The sequence below is a fragment of the Tupaia chinensis genome, unplaced genomic scaffold (assembly GCF_000334495.1).
Source record: "Tupaia chinensis unplaced genomic scaffold, TupChi_1.0 Scaffold146395_1, whole genome shotgun sequence".
Classification (NCBI taxonomy): Eukaryota; Metazoa; Chordata; class Mammalia; order Scandentia; family Tupaiidae; genus Tupaia; species Tupaia belangeri.
In genome coordinates, this window is record NW_006206250.1 from 904,121 (window position 1) to 924,285 (window position 20,165).

At 36.4% G+C, this 20,165-nt stretch overlaps 1 protein-coding gene across 4 annotated transcripts in view; it reads left to right on the forward strand.

Annotated features, from left to right (window-relative positions):
• Window positions 1–20,165, forward strand: part of WDR17 (WD repeat domain 17) — a 128,562-nt gene that overhangs the window by 56,411 nt on the left and 51,986 nt on the right. For all 4 annotated transcript variants that reach the window (XM_006168909.3, XM_027768457.1, XM_027768456.1 and 1 more), the window contains 4 exons: window positions 4,338–4,589; window positions 6,941–7,063; window positions 10,838–11,022; window positions 15,467–15,635. In XM_006168909.3, the coding sequence (XP_006168971.1) occupies window positions 4,338–4,589; window positions 6,941–7,063; window positions 10,838–11,022; window positions 15,467–15,635 (729 nt within the window). The remainder of the gene's footprint in view (window positions 1–4,337; window positions 4,590–6,940; window positions 7,064–10,837; window positions 11,023–15,466; window positions 15,636–20,165) is intronic.

The following is a 20,165-nucleotide window of genomic DNA, read 5'->3' on the forward strand; positions in this document are numbered from 1 at the left end:
CCCTAGAGCAAAACCCTCCCAAAAAAAAAAAAAAATCAGCTGTGCTAATGACAAACTGTAAAACATTATAGACCCATTTTTCTATCCTTTGTAATAAAAATATTTGGATACCAGGTAGAAAAAAATGATTAATAAAATTTATTTTTATTTTGACAGTGTGGAGTTTTGAAGTAATGTGATTTAGATATTATAGTATTAACCTTGCAAACTTTCCCATGTTTCATGTCGCTGTATTGACTTTTTTCTTTACATGCTGGAATGTTTTCAATAAACCATAGATATTAACTGACACATCTAAACAGCTAGTAAAACTGCAATTAATAAAAAAAAATAATTGGGACCAGCAGTTAGCATAATGGCTATGTCGCTGGACTCCCACATAGTTGACCGCTGTTCGAGTCTCGGGCCCCGTGGGTTTCACTCAACCTGGGCACTACTGTCTGTGAATCCCGAGAGGAGAATGGAGGAGAAGGGATTGTGGTGTGACCATCCCCCCTGGAGGGTGATTTCTCGCTCTGTCTCTCTCTGTCTGGCGAGCACACACGCCTTATAACAAAAACCTCTCCAAAAAAGAAAAAAAAAGAAAAAGAAAAAAATAATTTTCTACCTCTCTCAACTTTGCAATGATTAGCTGTATTTAGTATACACTACTGTTTATTATATCAAGAAGTAATTTAGCAGATACTTGTTTTGGGGAAGAAAAAGTAAACAAAAATTTCTTAATGATTATATGGAAAAATTTGATAAAGCCAAATAAAAGAAACTTTAAATCCATTTTCTGTGGCTGCAAATGCATAAATTCTAAATAAAATATTACCCATTTAATGTCAACATTGTATATAAAGAATAACATATCTTGATTAATTTAATCCCAAATCAACAATGACAAGATTTTTAATTCACTTTACCATAATATATCCAAAGCAAATTTTGTTTCCCTGCTTTTCTGATTTGATATATTGAAAATCAATATGTAGGGCCAGCAGATTGCGTAGTGGTTATGTCACTGGACTCTCAGATGGCCGACCACAGTTGGGGTTTCAGACCCAGTGGCTTCAAAATCATGTCTGGTTCATGTGCGTGCATGCCCAAGATCCTGGGAGGATGGAGGAGAAGGGATTGCAGTGTGGCCATCCCCCCCTTTCCCTTCATTGTCTCTGTCTCATTCTCTCTCTGATGGTTGCATGCACCCTAAAGCAAAAACTTCTTTAAAAAAAAAAAAAAAAGAAAAGCAGTATGCAATTATGGGATTACAACAAGAGCTATGGTATCTTTCAATGTCAATACTTCATTTAAAATTTATAATAGTTAGGACTAACTGGTACTTTTAAGTCTCTAAGTTTGGTTGTTTCATTGCCTTTCTTTTGAGAATGTGAAGACTTGCTCATTGGGACGCCCATCGGTTATGTCAACGGAGGCATTTTTTTTTTCTGTGTTGCCAGTATATAATTTGCAATGAACTAGAGGATTATTTGAGGATACTTTGCTTTATTTAATTATCCTCGATCTATATCTCTATTTTGTATATTGTACTGGTAGTCAGATGTGAATTATTATGATAGCAAATGATGATGAATGAGAAAAAATTAACACTAAATATTGATATGCTGTTTATAATGTGCATCACTGATCTGAGAACTTTAATCTACTAACTCATTTAATTTTCTAGCTTACTTAATCTTTTAAAAAATTCTGATTTGGGGACCAGCAGATGCCATAATGGTTATGTTACTAGACTTCCACGTAGTTGACCATAGTTCGAGTCCCAGAACCAGCGAATTAAAATTCATGCTGGGTGCTTGTGTGTGTATGACCAAAATCCTGAGAGGAGAAGCGATTGCGGAGTGACCATCCCCTCAGGGACTGATTTCTTGCTTTCTGTCTCTCCAGCAAGCATACATGCCCTATAGCAAAAATCTCTCTCTAGAAAAAAAAAATCTGACTTTAAAAACTCAGGAAAGTATTATGTTCTCCATTACAAAAATAAAAATTACAAGGATACAGAGATTATGTTTCTTGCCCATATTCACAGTAAATGATAGAACTAGGATGTGGAACTAGGCACTCATCATGTAGAGCTTAAGTCTGTGCTTTTTTTTTGAGAGAGATTTTTTTTTGCTATAGGGCGTATGCATTCTCCAGAGAGACAGAGACACAGAAAATGAGAATTCACCCCCCCCCCAGGGGGAAGAGCCATACTGCAGTCCCTTCTCCTCCATTATCCTCTCAGGATCTTGGGCATGCACTCACATGAGCCCAGCATGAGTTTAAGCCACCGGTCTGGGATGCAAAGAGCGGTCGACTACATTGGAGTCAAGTGACATAGCCATTACGCCAACTGCTAGTCCCTAAAGTCTGTGCTTTTACACACTGCCTGATGTCTTCATTTAAACACACACACACACACACACACACACACACACACACACATATATAAAACAAAAGTTCCAGACTTTTTTTCCCAATGGAGAACTTTACATTCTTTTGCTAGTTAGCCATTTCGTCTCTTTGCCCTTCCCACCCACCCTCAACCACCCACTCTTCTCCCTTACAGTATCTGGTATCTATACTTATCCTCTCTACTATCATATCTTTGGATCTTTCCATTTCTGCTGTAGAGGGCAAACATTGAGTACATATTAAGTGGGGATATACAGTGTATCTCTTTCAGAGTCAGGCTTACTTCACTCAACATTAAGTTCTCTATATTCATCCACCTTGAATCAAATGATAGGATCTCATTTGTTTATTATGGCTGAGTAATATTTCATAGTGTATATGTGTCAGTTTTTCAACCCAGTCATCAGTTTTTGGATATTTAGATTGACTCCATGTCCTAGCAAATGTGAATACTGCTTCAATTAACGTAGATGTGCAAGTGTCTTTCCAGCTGTTTTCTGGTCCTTCAGGTAAATACCAAGGAGTGAGATTATTGGGTTATATGGTAAATCTTTTTATAGCTTTTTTTTTTTTGAGAGGTTTTCGCTACGGGCGTGTACGCTCGCCAGACAGACAGAGAGAGACATAGAGACAGAAAGCAAGAAATCACCCCCTGGGGGGGATGGTCACGCCGCAATCCCTTCTCCTCCATTCTCCTCTTGGGATCTTGGACATGCACGCACACGTGCCCAGCGTGAGTTTTAAGGCACTGGGTCCAGGACGCGAACTGTGGTCGACTATGTGGGAGTCCAGTGACATAGCCATTACGCTAACTGTTGGTTCCCCTTTTTATAGTTTCTTGAGGAATCTTTATATTGTTTTTCACAGAGGTTGTACTAATTTGTATTCTCACCAAGAGTCTAAGAAAGTTCCCTTTCACCACAGTCTTGCCAGCACATGTTCTTTATTTGTTTGATCCTAGCCATTCTAATTGGGGTTAAATGGTATCTCATTGTGGTTTTATTTTGCATTTTCCTTATGACAAGAGACGTTGAACATTCTTTCATATACCTTTTGGCCATTCCTATGTCTTCCTTGGAGAATTGTCTGTTGAACTCATTTAACTCAGTTGCCCATTTTTTTTTAAATTGGATTATTCATTTTTTCAATGGATGAGGTAAATTTGTGTTCCCTATAAATTATGATTATTGATCTATTTTTTGAGGAATAATGTGCAATATTTTCTTCCATTATGAGGGTTGTCTTCTCCATTGTTGTTTCCTTTGCTGTGAAGAATCCTTTTAGCTTGATGTAATCCCATTTGTCTATTTTTGGGATTATTGCCTGTATTTTGGGGGTCTTATTTAAGAAACCTCTGCCTACTCCAGTGTCTTCAGGACTTTCCTCTAAGTTTTCTACCAGTACTTTTATAGTTTCGGGTTTTACATTTAAATCTTTGACCTATTTTGAGTTGATTTTTGTTAATAGTGAGAGCTTGGGGTCCAGCTTCACTTTTTCTGCAGTTCTCCAGCATCATTTGCTGAAAAGACTCTTTTCTCCACCACATTGTCTTGTGCTTTTTGTTAAAGATCAGTTGACTGTCTGATGTTTTCATTTTAATAAGCACTTCTCTTATCCCTATGTTGTAACTCAGTGAAATTTGCAATTGTAGACAAGACAGAATGTATTGTTTATCTGCATCTTTTTCTTACTATTTTCCAGTAATAAATAGGAAGATTATTCAAGGCATGGGAGATTACCAAAGCAAATAGTTAAGACTGACATTCATTAGGACAAGCAAATTTCCCTGTACTCACTTATCAGTGTCTTGTGCATAGAAATGCCAGATTTGTATCCTTAGTACTTGGGGAGATTGGCAGTATACAAAAAGACATATGACTTAAATTATTCACCTTTTTGTGAATTTTTAAAAAATAATTTTCTTTGTGTTTTAATAGGTAATAAAAATCAGAAACATGTTTTGAGACCTGAATCTCTGGAAGGGACAGATGAAGAGGATCCGATTACAGCTCTAGAATGGGACCCACTATCTACTGATTATCTTCTTGTAGCTAACTTACATTATGGAATTCGCCTAGTAGACTCTGAATCACTTTATTGCATAACAGCATTTAATTTTCCCAGTGCAGCAGCTTCTGTACAGTGCTTAGCCTGGGTTCCAAGTGCTCCTGGGATGTTTATAACTGGAGGTACATTTACTTGCAATCTCCACGATTTTAAATATGTATATGGTCTTTATTGAATGGAAATTGTGGCATTTTTATTGGTTAATTTTGCATGCTATATTAACATGCCAAACATTTTTATAGTAAATTCCTAGCTTAATTTTATTTATATTGTTTATATTGTATCATTATTATAGTGACATATAACTGATATTAAGAACTAGTGTTAGATGTTTCTGGAAATCCTTTGAAATATATACATGCACACATATAAATGTGTCTGTGTGTGTCCAAAAGACAAAGAAATTCAATTTTAGACCCAGCAGGGTGACAGTAATATAATAGTACTAACCAGAAAGACAGTTTACCTGGATTGGAGCTCTGTTAGTCTCATTGATAATTTTGATAGCACCTGATCAGGTATGCCTAGGCAGACCCAGACATTTATCACCATGAATTGAAAAGATAGTCCTTCATGGTTTCTTAATCATGAAAGAAGTAGTAAAACTATGTAGTAATAGGGGATGGGAAGATGGAATTAGGAATAGTCATTAGAAACTACTGTTTACTAAGGTTTAGAGAAAGGGGCCTCTGAAGAGAGAGAATATATTCAACTGCTGTCTAAATACTCACCATATTTGCTTCATGTGAAAATAATAGACAAACATTCTTTATCCTCTAAACATTAATGAATAAATTCTTTACTTCTTTTACTTGACATTCTGTAAAGAAGTAGATGGATTCTTAACTTACATATCTTACTTGCCTTTAATTTCACAGGATGTAATTAATAATAAGCATGGAAATTTTTAAAATGTATTATCATTATCAAGATATAATTCACATACCATACAACTCACTGATATTAAAGTGTGCAGTTTAGTGGCTTTCAGAATATGCACAGAACAGGGAACCAGCAGTTAGCATAATGGCTATGTCGCTGGACTCCCACATAGTCGACCGCGGTTCGCATTCCAGACCCGGTGGCTTAAAACTCACACCGGGTGCGTGTATGTACATGCCCAAGATCCCGAGAGGAGAATGGAGGAGAAGGGATTGCGGCGTGACCATCCCCCCTGGGGGGGTGATTTCTCGCTTTCTGTCTCTATGTTTCTCTGTCTGTCTGGCGAGCACATGCGCCCTATAGCGAAAAAAAACCTCTCCAGAATATGCACAGAACAGTACAGCTATCACCACTCTCTAATTCTAGAACATTTCATCATTCCCCATTATTTTCTTCCTGTACTTCTTAGCAGCCACTCTCCATTATTTTCATCCTCCAACCCCTGGCATACACAAGTACATATATAAACCAGTAATCTGCTTTCTATCTCTGTGGATTTGCCTGTTCTCAGCATTTCATATATAGAGAATCAGTCCATGTGTGGCTTTGTGTGTCCAGTTCATTTAAGGTAGGGTTTTTAAGTTCCATTCATGGTGTCACATGTATCAGTACTTCATTCCTTCTTATGGTTGAATAATATTCCATTACGTGGCTATGTCATATTTTACATTTAATTTGATTTATTATTATTTTTTTAAAGGGCATGTGCATTCACCAGAAAGAGAGAGAGAAAAAAAGCTGCCAGAACCATGGTCGACCATGTGGGAGTCCAGTGCCTGAACCACCGTGTCCCTGCTAGCCTTAGTCAGATTATATTTTTCCATTCATCAATAATAGACATTTATCCTGTTTCCACATTTTTGATATTATGACTAATGCTTCTATGAACATTTACATACAAGTTTTTGTGTGGATATATGTTTACAGACTGTTGAGCATATAAATAGGAGTGGAATTGCTGGGTTGTATTGTAATTTTTAATGCTTACTCATTTGAGGAACTGCAAGCTGTTCTCCAAAGCAGCTAGCAAGGTAGAACTTTTTAAAAGAAGGAGATATTCAAATGACCTTCAGGTATATTTGACAGCCCTTTTTTGGGTGAAAGTGGACAATAGGGAAGTTTACAAACATTTCAGAAGGAGCAATTATTTAATCATAGAGGTGGCAAGATTTCTGTGACTGGGTATTGTGTGGTGAGATTTATGTGACTGGATGTTTTCTAGAACAATTATGTGTCAAGGGAGTGTTGCTTTTTCTGTGGTTGAATTTGTAGTTACAATGGTCTTTTTGGAGAAAGTTGCCAAGGTAGTTTCTAACTTTACAAAAGAGTTTGGAACAGAGAGAAGTAGTTTCAAATGACAAAATTTAAAGGTTGAACAGCACGTCTTTGATTGTATTACTCTATAATATTATTGTTTGAAGGCTGACAATAATTAGTGCAAAAAATGTTTCAAATTGAGGATTTGTTATTACATAAGCCTTTTAGTTTCAAACAAAATTTGTTAACATATGCTTTTTTGTGGTCTGACTAGATTCTCAAGTGGGTGTTTTGCGTGTTTGGAATGTTTCAAGAACAACACCAATTGATAATTTTAAATTAAAAAAAACAGGATTTCATTGTTTACATGTACTGAATTCTCCTCCAAGGAAAAAATGTAAGTGAAAATCATGAAAATTTTAGTATTTTCAAATATCATATTTTTTTTTCTTTTTTTTTTTTTTTTTGGAGAGGTTTTTGCTAGAGGGCATGTGCACTTGCCAGAAAGATAGAAACAGAAAGCGAAAAATCACCTCCAGGGGGGATGGCCATGCCATAGTCCCTTCTTCTTCATTCTCCTCTCAGGATCTTGGGCATGCACCCACACGCCCAGCGTGAGTTTAAGCCACCGTCTGGAACTTGAACCGCGGTAGAATACATGGGAGTCCAGCAACATAGCCATTATGCCAACTGCTGGTCCCAAATATCGTATCTTCTATCAAATAAAATAATTGATATGGTACTATAGACATATAAAATACCATATTCTAATGAAAAGTAACCTTAAAAAAGCTGTCGAGGGACCAGCAGTTAGCATAATGGCTATGTCGCTGGACTCCCACATAGTCGGCTGCGGTTCACGTCCTGGACCCAGTGACTTAAACCTCACGCTGGGCACGTGTGCATGCGTGGCCAAGATCCCAAGAGGAGAACAGAGGAGCAGGGATTGCGGCGTGGCCATCACCCCTGGTGAGTGATTTCTCACTTTCTGTCTCTCTGTCTGTCTTTGTCTGTCTGGCGAGCACACGTGCCCTATAGCAAAAACCTCTCCAAAAAAAAAAGAAAAAGCTGTTGTCAATATATATGCCACATGAACTATCAAAGCTACAGAGTATCTGATTACTACATTAAAAATATTTAGAGCCAAGTTACATTTGTAAAATTCTGTTCTTTAAATGAGAATAATAAGACAATCTCAAATTTTCCAAATGGAGAAAATGAGACAATGATATTGCCGAAAATAAATGAGAAATACTGAAAGTGATAGGATTAAGTAAGATTAGTCTAAGGAAAAATTGTATTTCAAACATGGCTCTTTTTCAATCTGTACAGTTTTTAAGTAACCTAAATATTCAAAGTATTGGACCTAGAACATATATTCCATGTTTTCCAGTTGTCACTGGATTTGTAGTTGGCATTATGCATGTCATCTGTCTTCTCTCTTTATTTTTATGTATTTTTTTTCCTGATTATCATTTAAAAGCCATAAAAGTAAAAATTTGAAAATGTGGGGCATTGTAAAATTAGAATTTTTCTTAAATGTGAAGGAAAAGAACCTGATTTCTTGTCAAGTCTGTCATGATTATGCTGCATGGTTGGTAGTGTTCCCATTTTCTTTGGATCATAAAAAAGGTAGGGTAGGAATCAGTGACTGAGAAATCTTGAGTAGTTGATTTCTCCTTACTGCTGTCTTTATAACACATTGTTAAGTAAGCAACAATAGCTACTCCAAGTAATATTACTTTGGTATCTAATTTAGTGGGGTATGGCAGGTAGTGAGGAATCTCTATATTTGAATATCTAGCCTTTCCACCACTTTTTTTTAACTTTTGCTGGTAGGCCCATGTGTTCACCGCACGTAAAAGAGAGAGAGCAAGTACTCTCCAATAGGGTGTGGGCGTGCTGCAATCCTTCTCTGTTTCTCCATCCTGCCAGCATTTGAGACTTGCATATTGGCCTGGAGTGTTTTTCAGACCAACTGCACTTGGTCAAGTGGTGTCTAACTCTCATTACACTGCACTTAAGCACTGCCCCGTAGGGCCACCCCCTCCACCTTTTTTATTGTTTTTAAGTTTATTTATTTCTTCCACGAGTGAGAGAGAAGGATTGAACCAACTGGTTCCCAACACCACAGCCCACGCCCAGCCTCAGCCCGCCTACGATCACAGATACTCTTGCCCCTGGCCTACTCAGGAAAGTCTCCAGACACAAACAAACCTGGAAACTGTTCATGTGGGCCAGCCTCAAGAGCCTTGCATTTTACTCTGCTCTACCATTCAGCTCCACTTTTCTGCACATTCAAGCTGTTCTATGTCTAATATTTCTAGAGCCTAGGATCTAGTGGGTCTGAAATAGCAGGACTAGGGAAGTAATGTGTTGGAGGCTGGCATACTGTTCTTCTATCCTGCATTTTTTTGATCATTGCATTTTTTTATGTTTTTTTTTTTTGCTTACTGACTATGAACTTCCTTATCATAGAATGACTGAGATACCACAGATCCTTTTTTTTTAATTACAAATATCCATTAGATAAATTCAGAAAATCATAAAGAAGTACATCACAATTTTTCCATTTTTGTGGGTTTTTTTTAATATAAAAAAACTTACGGAAAAAAAACAAGTATGAAAATGAAAATTTTAAAATGTAGACATACTTGGCCAGCAGGTGGCATGGAGGGTAAGGTAGCCAGATCCCATGTAGCTGACTGTGCAGGTTGAATCCTGGACCCAGCAGCTTAAAAATTATGCCAGGTGCCTCTGCGTGCATGCTCAAAATCCCAAGAAGAAAATAGAGAAGGGATTGCATGTGACCATCCTGCCAGGGGGTGATTTCTCACTTTCTCCCTCTCTCTCTCTCTTTCTTCTGGTGAGTGCATATGTCTTATAGCAGGAAAAAAAAGTAAACATACTCAGTGAATTCTAAAACAAAATCCATGGATTATAAATAAATGGGTCTGTAAAGATTGTCAAAATCACCTGTGGTGTCAACTAATTAAAATATTATAAGCATATAGTCTTGGATAATATTAATTTTTTAAAGAATTACTTTATTTAACTTTATTTATTTTAATTTGACCATAGAGGGACAGAAAGAGAGAGATAGCAAGCCGCCTGGTTCAGGACAGGAACCGTGGTCAGCCATGGGGAGTCCAGTGTCTTTAACCACCACGCCACCTGCCAGGCACTGGATAATATTAATTTTTAACTATCAGGAAAATTTTATTAAGCCAAATTGATTGTTACTAAGTACATTTTTAGTTATTTGTAATACCTTGGACTTCCTGTCATTCTCAGATTCCAAAAATGAGTATTATCCATAATGAATGCAATAAAAACTTTATTATATTTTTAATCAGAAAAGAAAATAGTAAAATATCTATATTTCAGTATGTACTTAATAATAGATTCATCTAATAATTTACAGTAGTATTCTTTTGTGTTATATTTGCAAGAAAATATTCACATTCTAAGGAAAAGCCTCTCAAAAGAAGACAAAATATTGGATAAAAAGTATACAAAAATAACTAAATGAAGGGACATTTATGTAATTGAAAGAAAAATTAACTGAAGAATTCAAAACAAAGCAAAAACAGAAAAACAAGAAAGAAAAATTGAGATTCAAATGTACATCAGACAGTACTATGGTTCTTTGTGTACTAACTTAAAATGAATTATAAATTATATAAAAAATAATTACTTTCATTACTGGAAAATTAGTGGCAGAGAATTATTTGCTTTAAAGAAAAATACACCTGCATCTCTAGTTGTTGTTGGGAAGGAGGGACTAAGCTATTATGTCAGCATTTTGAAGGAAGGTCTTAATTCAATAAGAATCATGCTGCGTTTTAATTTATGGGGAGATAAATATTTATGACATACTGTGATTCCTCACACACTAATTTTTGTCCATTCTGCTTCGTCTGCACTTCTGTATAGCACTTCAAAATAATAACCAATTTGGGGCTTATATTTCCACATTTTTTGGCAGTGCTCCAAAAGTTCCAACATGACAGAAAATGTGATGATTGACTGCAAGGTTACTGATAGAATTTCTGGATTAAAAAAGTTAAAAACCAAAACAATGAAGCATTTTTAGAAATTAAACACTATTGTTTGATTCCAGTGGAAAACCTTTGGCATAGATGTTTACTTTCTTTTTCTTTGTTTTAAGTTTCTATCCAGTCTCCAGCCAGAAATCATTATACATCCTCCACAAGTGAAGCAGTGCCCCCGCCAGCTTTGACACAGAATCAAGCATTTTCTCTTCCTCCTGGTCACGCCGTTTGCTGTTTCTTGGATGGTGGAGTTGGACTTTATGATATGGGCGCCAAGAAGTGGGATTTTCTTAGGGACTTGGTATGTCCATTTTCATTCCTTCCGTTAAGCCAACACTCACTTTGTGTATGAGCACATCATGCTTACTTTTACGTCTGTGTTAATAATGTTAAAAAGTACTGGGTTGTCAGAAAAGTCATGATGAATTTTTGCATAGAAAACCGGAAAAAAAATACGTCATGACTTTTCTGACTTTCCCAATATTTTTGGAAATAATGATGTATTAGGACTTTTTCCTAGTTATTTGAAATATTTTAGGAAAATCTACTGAATGATGAGAAAACTATTGAAATCTTTGCGTATTAAACTTTTAAAAATATTAATGTCTACTTAGCTAGTCTTTGGTATAATGAAAAATTATATGTAGATGTACTGTATTTTGGAAGAAAAATGAGAGAGAGGGTGTTCTTTCAGGAAGAAGAACACCAATTTTTACAAGTTATTTCAAGCCTATTATTCTCTTTTGTGTTTTGAGTAAGGTTGACGTAGGTGTTTTCTAAGGTTTATTTCTATTACTGCGTCACTATAATAATTCTATGATTCTGTGAGTTCTAGTCTTACCATTAAGTCTTTATAAAACACCTCTAACATCCCATATTTTAGTGGAGTTTTGTTCTGTACTATATCCCCACTACCTAATATGGATCCTGACACATAGCAAACGTTATTAATATAAATTTGGTTGAATGAATGAATAAATGAAGGCATGTAGTAATATATAGTGTATTATAATGAATATTTGTCAAGAATCATCTTCCTTAATTCTCTCTAGTTCAGAGATTTAAAAAATGCTCCTGACTTTTTTATTTATTTTTTTTTCAGAGGTTTTTGCTATAGGGCACCTGCGCTTGCCAGAAAGACAAAGAGAGACAGAGACAGAAAACGAAAAATCACCCCACCCCCAGGGGGTGGGCCACACCGCAATCTGGTGGAGTTTAAGCCGGTGGGTCCAGGACTTGAACCGCAATCGAGTCCAGCGACATTGCCATTACGCTAACTGCTAGTCCCACCCCTGGCTTTTAAAATAGATTTGAATTAGAGTAATTTAGATTTAAGAAACTTTAAAATGTTCATTGCTTTCCTGTTATCTCACTTAGAAAAAAATCTATTGCTATAACTTTTCTTGTGAAGAAAGGGAGGGAAAGAATCAATAATTTTGTATTGTTTCAATATTCCCTACTTAATTTTGTCAACAAATAATCACAAAATATATTTTTGGGATAATATGTTAACTTAGTGATTTTAAAATATTCCTTTTATAGATATATATTCAATTATGATTTAATTTTCTTTGTATTTAAACTTTCCTTTCTATGAAAACTCTTTCCTAGTGTGGTAAACTGTTTCTATACTTCAAATTATTTATTTTTAAACATTTATAAAGGGGAAGGGAGAAAAATATAAGAATAAATTTAAATCTATAGAAAGGTATATTAGAAGTCATACAATCTGAACACTATAGATTCTCCTCTATTAAAGTGTATATATCTTCATGTTAAAAATACATTTTACTTAAAATCTGTTAAATTTTAAATTCTAGAAAGTTTTTTAAGTGGCTTGTTTATAAATTATTTCAGTGCTCTTCTCACTTTATGAATGTCTGCTGGGTCAGCCCACAGCTCAGTGGTTAAGAAAGCTAGATCCCAGATAACCAACTGCAAGGTTTGAGTCTCAGACCCAGGAACTTGAGAAACAGGCTGGTCCACATGTGCATTCAAGTCAAAATCCCAAAAGGAGGGAGAAATAGAGGAGTAGGGATTGTCATATGACCATTCCTCATGGGGGATGATTTCTCACTTTCTTATCCTCTGTCTCTCCCTTTCTGTCTCTTTCTTTCTTTCTCTCTGGTGAACTCATGTGCCTCTGGCAATTTTTTTTTTTTTTTTATGTTTGTCAATGATGGGACCAACAGGTAGCATGGTGATTAAGGTGTTAGACTCCTACATAGTCTACCGTGGTTCAAGTCCCAGATCTGGTGGCTTGAAAAACACTGGGTAAGTGTACATATTGCCCAAAATCCCAGGAGAAAAATGGAGGAGAAGGAATTGTGGTGTGGCCATCCCTTTGGGAGGTGATTTCTTACTTTCCCTCTCTCTGTCTCTCTGTCTAGCCAACACATGCTACCCATGGCTATAAAATAAAAATAAATAAATAAATAAATAGATAGATAGATAGATAAATAAATAAATAAAAACTCCCCAGTGAGAAGGGGTCAGCCATTTTTTTCCTTACACTTTTTCTTCCCTTAGCACAACCCCAAATTTGACATTTCTTCAAGTATTACTAGAAACATCTAACTGATCTGCTCTCTATATAAAGCATCTCCAAAGAGTCTAAATTACGTAAGATCAAAACACATCTTATGTATATTTATTCTAAAGCATATATTCCAAATGGATATTTGGTTATTAAAATTAAGAAAAATGCTTCAAATTTTTTCTCTTTATCTCTACCTTCCTCTTAGTAAAAAGAAAACACACAAAAAGCATTTACAATTTGGATCTTGCTGTGTGAATTTTCAGATTTCCAGAAGTAAAATTTGAAGGCATAATGGTGATAGAACACTTAAAAAGGCACATGGAGATCCAACTGAGTGAGGTGACACAGGCGGTATGGTAGCACTGCATAATACCACCATATTGGAAGTCTGGGGTCAGATCTCAGGTTGACCTGAACATGCTGGGCATGATGTGCAGTCCTATACTCCTGGCTGATTGGGAGACTAAGGAAGGATCACAGCATGGAGAGACCCTGTTGAGATGACCTGTTTCTCTCATCCTCTTTCATAAAAGCAATGAACTTTTTAAAAAATGTATATACAGGGCCAGCAGATAGCATAATGGTTATTTCACTGGACTCCCACATAGTTGACTGTGGTTTGAGTCCTGGACCCAGCTGCTTAAAACTCATGCTGGGGATCAGCAAATGGTGAAATAGTTGTCACTGGACTCCCACTTAATCAACTGCAGTTTGAGTCCTGGACCTAGAGACTTGGGACTCATGCTGGGTGTGAGTGCATGCATGTCTAAGATACTGAGAGGAGAATGGAGGAGAAGAGATTGTGATGTGGCTGTCTCCCATGTGGTGTGATTTCTCATGTTTTGTCTCTCTGGAGAACACATGCACCCTATAACAATTTCTCTTAAAAAAATTTAAACATCTTATGCCGGGCGCATGTACTTGCATGTCTAAAAATCCTGAGAAGAAAATGGAGGAGAAGGAATTGCAGCATAGCCATCCCCTCGGCGGGGGGTGGTGGTGATTTTTCAGTTTCTGTCTTTCTGTCTCTCTCTGTCTCTCCACTGAGCACACACGCCCTATAGCAAAAATCTCTCTAGAAAAAAAAATTGCATATAAAATTCTTGACTTAAATTGTTCTTAACATTGAAAATGGCCACCTAGAACAATTCCAGCCAGATAAACCAGTAGTCGTAACAACCTCTTCCTTCCCACCATGTCTGGGACTCAAACTGGTCAGCCATGTGGGAGTCCAGTGCCTTAACCAACACCACGCCACCTGCCAGCCTGTGACTTCTGGCATTAATGCAAGTACACAGAGTTTAAAGGACTTCCTTCTCTAACTTTGCTACATTAGTTGAGGAATAGAAAATCTTGTCCCAGTATTTTAACTCTCTCCCTAGAACTCAACATGTTACAGTTTTTGCTGCTTATAGTAGGAATTTCAATTCTCATCCCCAATTTTCAGAAGAAGTAAAATTGTAACTCTGGCTTTTTAGACTCTTAACAGATTTCTCACGGGAACATAGGGATTCAGCACCACTTTATGTAAACATATCTGCATATACCACTTTACAGTCTTGTCAATGTTTGGGATCCAAGTCATCTTGTAATAGGAACAAATTTTCCAAGTGCCAAAGAATATACTTCCTAGAAAATTTTGGAACAAGTCTCATTAAAAACTGGGGCCGTGCCTAATAATTTTTCTTTCTGCCAAAATGTGAAGTGCCATTGGAGCCTATCATTAGTATAAAGAAGGAATATTTGCATTAATGACTTTTAGTTTCTGTTTCACCTGGCGTTATAATGTCAGAATGACATAACTATTGAGATGCTATTATTTATACATTTTCAACATGACATTCTCTACATTTTTAAAAATAAGAAACATGTTCAGTTCAACCTGAAGATGAGACTTGTAAATATCTTTGAATTTTACATTCAATTCAAACTGAAGATGAGACTTGTAAATATCTTTGAATTTAGTTGTTGATTCAAGGAGCAGTGGTTGAGTAAAACCTAGTTTTATACAAAATAATACGATCATAGCACAGAGAATGTTTAATCATGGCAGTGATTCCAATTTTCTGGTTTTGGCTTACATACATTTACATTAATATATGGAAAGCCATTTTGTACATGTATCGGTTTCATTATACACATGGTTTGGTAATGAATAATATGAATTTTCCTCAGTAGTTGTGACTTTTTTATGCTGCTTTTCTAGGGACACGTGGAGACAATCTTTGACTGCAAATTCAAACCTGACGATCCGAATCTTTTAGCCACAGCCTCATTTGATGGCACTATAAAAGTCTGGGATATAAACACACTAACAGCAGTGTACACTTCCCCGGGTAATGAAGGGGTTATTTATTCCCTTTCATGGGCTCCAGGTAAAAAGTATTTTATTAAAATCTGGAATGCAGTTAAATGACTTTCTGAAATTTTATTTTCACTTGAATTATCTTTTTCATTTCAATGTTGTCTTGTTCTAAATGATTGTCAAGTCAAATTAGTACCAATGATTGGTTTAATTATTGTGAAGTTTTCGAATAGATTACCTGCAGAGGCAGTTACGTATACAGCGCTGTCATATAGCAAACCACAGTAAATCGGGATGCTCTTGTCCCATTTAATTTTAGCCATATCTGTATAGCTATGCTTTTAAAGGTACAACCCATTTTCTTCCTCATTTCTTTTTCTTTCTCTTTTTTTTTCAATTTGTTGTAGGGTGTGTGCACTCACCAGAGAGAGACAGAGAAAGATAGAGAAAGTGAGAAAGCATCCCCATGGGGGATGGCTATGCTGCAGTTCTTTCTCCTCCATTCTCCTCTCATGAATTTGGGCACACACACACACACACACACACACACGCCTGGCATGTTTTCTAAGCTGCCTGGATTGCGACTTGAACTGCGTAGTTGGCTCTGTGCAATCCAGCCACGCTAACCACTATGCCACCAGCTGGCCTTTTTCCTCAGATATTTTATGTAAATGAAAGTGATGAAACTAAAAAGAGAAATTTATTTTTAAAAATTATAATTGATAACTTGCCCTCACATCTATTCTTTAAATATGAATGATGTATCAGTAGAAATTAAATTGTGCCATGTAATTATATAAGCCCCACCTTTGTAATATTGAAGAATTTTGATACCATAATAATGTCTTTGATCTCAAAAGTATTCTATTGGGAACCAGCAGTTAGCGTAATGGCTATGTCGCTGGACTCCCACGTAGTCAACCGCGGTTCGCGTCTCGGACCTGGTGGCTTAAATCTCACGCCGGGCGCGTGTGCGTGCATGCCCAAGATCCCGAGAGAATGGAGGAGAAGGGATTGCGGCGTGACCATCCCCCCTGGGGGGTGATTTCTCGCTTTCTGTCTCTATGTCTCTGTCTGTCTGGCGAGCGCACACGCCCTATAGTGAAAACCTCTCCAAAAAAAAAAAAAAAGAATTCTATTTATATCTTTTGATACATAAAACAGAAAAGATGTCCTACAAAACATCTAACATTTTTTCTCAAAATATTTCTCTTTACAAATAATTTTACACACCTAAATAGATTTTTTTAATGTTATACACTATATATAATGCTTTACTTACTTGTCCTAACAGTAATAGATTAACTTAGTAACCACACATAACCAGGATATAGCTTATCTTTACTTTTTAACTTATTTCTTCAAAATACAGGGATTATTCACCATGAATTCATAGGCCTTTTAAAGGCTTTTAGATATCTACAGAGAGTTTGAGAATGTCTTGGAGTTTTACAAATAATTTTTGGTGTATGTGTTTATATATCTGTGTCTGCCAAATAATATCATAGTAATACAATTTTCAGAGAGCTCCATGATACAAAAAAGGCTCAAGGCCCACTGCTTTATGAATTCTCTATCTCTTATCAGTGAAAAATCTAGAAAAAAATTTTTGCTTACAACGCTAAATGATGGTACTTGTTCCATTAAGCAAAATTTACCTATGCATGGGTTCTTAACTAGTGCAGTAGGTATCTTCACAGCAGTTTCCCCTGGCTAGTAATACAGGGTTTAGACTAACCAGTCCAATAAAGCATCTCCTATTACCTGAAAACTCTTTCTTAACCTTAAATAAAAATTGTATAAAAGCATGGCTTCAAATCATAACAGATTTCCTAATCTGATTTAAAACATTCTTGTACTCTACATTGAGAATTTGCATGAAGAAAGTAAAAATGTTGGAAAATAGAATTCTTTTTTTTTTTTTTTTGGTTTTATTAGTTTTGCTATGAGGTGCATGTGCTCACAGGAGAAAGATGCAGAGAGGGAAAGTGAGAAAGTAACCCCCAACCCTCACAGGGAGCAGATGATGCTACAATTCCTTCTCTTCAGTACTCCTCTTGAGATTGAAGGACATGGAAGCCCAGTTTTTCAAGCTGCCAAGGCCAGGACTCAAACCGTGCAGTTGGCTATGACCCAACTGCCTTCACCACTACACCACCAACTGGCCCGAATTCTGTCATTTTTTTTTGTACTAAGTAATTACCAATTAGTTATGATTTTTCAGTAAGTGGAGATGAAATTTAGAAGATTACTGAAGGTCAAAATGAACAGAAACGAAATAGGCTATATTATAGACGGTTGTACACTTTCCTCTGTATTCTGTAGTAGATACCACAGGGGGACAATGCAAATAAATTTGGAAACATATTCCCAATAATTTAAGAACTCAGTTTGTAAAATTAGAGATATACTAAGGATTTACTCAAGTGTTTTTAACCATTTATCACAAAATAATTCCTCTATATTTTTACCACTAGATAATAGATGACAACTTCTTTCTTCTAACAGCAAAAACCTCTTTGCACTGCCATTCAAACACACTGATTTAGTTAAGCCCTTGACCATCTATTGTGTTGTCAGAAAAGTCATGATATATTTTTCTATGTTTTGTCTATGAAAAAAATGTGTCACGACTTTTCCGATGACCCAGTATTAACTTAGCAGTCATTTATTTTCACAAATGCTTTTCATTTCTTAAAAACAGAAGGCATTATTTATGTTTTTGATAGGCTGAGTTTTTTTTTTCATGCAATCTGCTAATTAAAATATTTCCTAACCACTGAAATAATACTACATAGTTAGGAAATTATGAATATTGACTGTACTTATGATCATCCATAGGAATTTTTTATGATTTTTATGGTGATGATTAGGATGTTTGATCTTTTTTTTTTTTTTTAAACTTTTTTTTAAGTTTATTTATTTCTTTTTTTTTTATTTATTTTTATTATTTTATTTTATTATCATCATAATCTTCTTTCTATTACACTAGATTACATATAACTTTACATTGACTTCCATTGCTTTTTCAAAAGGGAAGGACATGCATGTCAGTGAATACAGAGATATCAATCTCCCCGCTTTATCATTCAATATCTTTTCCATGCTTTTCCCAATAATTATTATTATAATTTTTTTTTTAAACAGTCAATCACTATTTCTCATTTTGCTTATTAAAAAGACTTCACCCATCATGAAATACTTTCCAGACCGGTTCAGTTGAGAATACTATACATGTCATCGTCAACAGGTAATAAACCATATCTATTTCTCATTAACATCCTGCCTCTCTATTGTTCACTGCTGTCTTTATCCTCTTCTCCCTCCTTTTTCTTTTCTTTTTTTTTTTTTATGCTTTGTTTTTTATTATAAATTTTTTTTTCTCATCACAACACACATATGAATTTTCCATCCAAAATACACTGTGCATTGGCTCAATCAAGCACATCAACATATATGTTCTCAGCAAATAATTTCCCAATTTTTGTGCCCTGCATACCTTGCCTTTTGTTTTGCCATCCTAGGTTCCCCATCCCCACCCTCTGCCATGTCCCATCTTCCTCCTCCATTGTCCCTGACATTCATGATTGCCCTCAATGGCTTCCGCCCCCCCCCATTCAATTGTTCTACCAATGAACTCAATTAGTCTAAGTATATCCACTAGCTAGCACAGCTGACATATCCTTACACATGTATCCAAATCTGATCCTAGGCATAAACCCCAGGGAGTAGAATGAACATATTATAAAGTAGACCCCAGTTGTGTCCATACAACTCTCTTCAGTCATCAAATGTGCATTTTTTTTTCCTCCTGCTTATTACTTTTTTTATATTAAATTATATTGCCTAACACTCATTCCCTGAGTATCATCACAACACACCAAGTGTAGTTTCCCATCTAGGATAAACTACATAGTGTCTTAATCAAGCATGTCGTCACCAATACTGTTCCATTTCTACTTTCATACATATAAATATGTTTTTTATCCTATGTTTGACCCTCAGCCCTTTCCCCCTCTCCCAATTACTCTATCTCTGCTATAGACAGCTATCCTCCAGAGGGGTCATTGAAAATGCGATACCTGCGAGTAGAGGGAGAGGGGTCACGAGTCCAAAGTTTTTAACAATAGGGAAAATAGATTCCATTCAAGGTTGGATCAAGTGTGGGTCTCGTGCAGTTCCGCAACTGTAGGTGAGTCTCCATGGAATACAGTTTCAGGAAGGCGGTTCTGGCAAGCAGAGTTGACCATCAGTTGATGCGGCACAGCAGCCATCTTGTGGTTAGCCGGAATGGTGTTGTGGAGGTCTGCAGCGTGACTTATCCTCGGGTGTCTGGCTTCCCTAAGAATGGCAGGGTAGTTCCTGTTCTTGCCTGAGGTAATGCAGGGCTGGTATCCATCATCTTCTCACTGTCCATAGGTAGATAAAATCCTTCTCTATAGTGTATTTCTCAGTTGGTTTAAGGCAGTTAAAGGTTCTTTCTGTTGCTTATAGTTGCAAATTCTTATTCCTTCTCTTCAGCTTCAGCTTGCTGGCCCAGAGGCCGCCCGCCTCCTGCCGCCGCCGGCTTAGCAGGGCTCTGGGGGGGGGGCACGCAGAG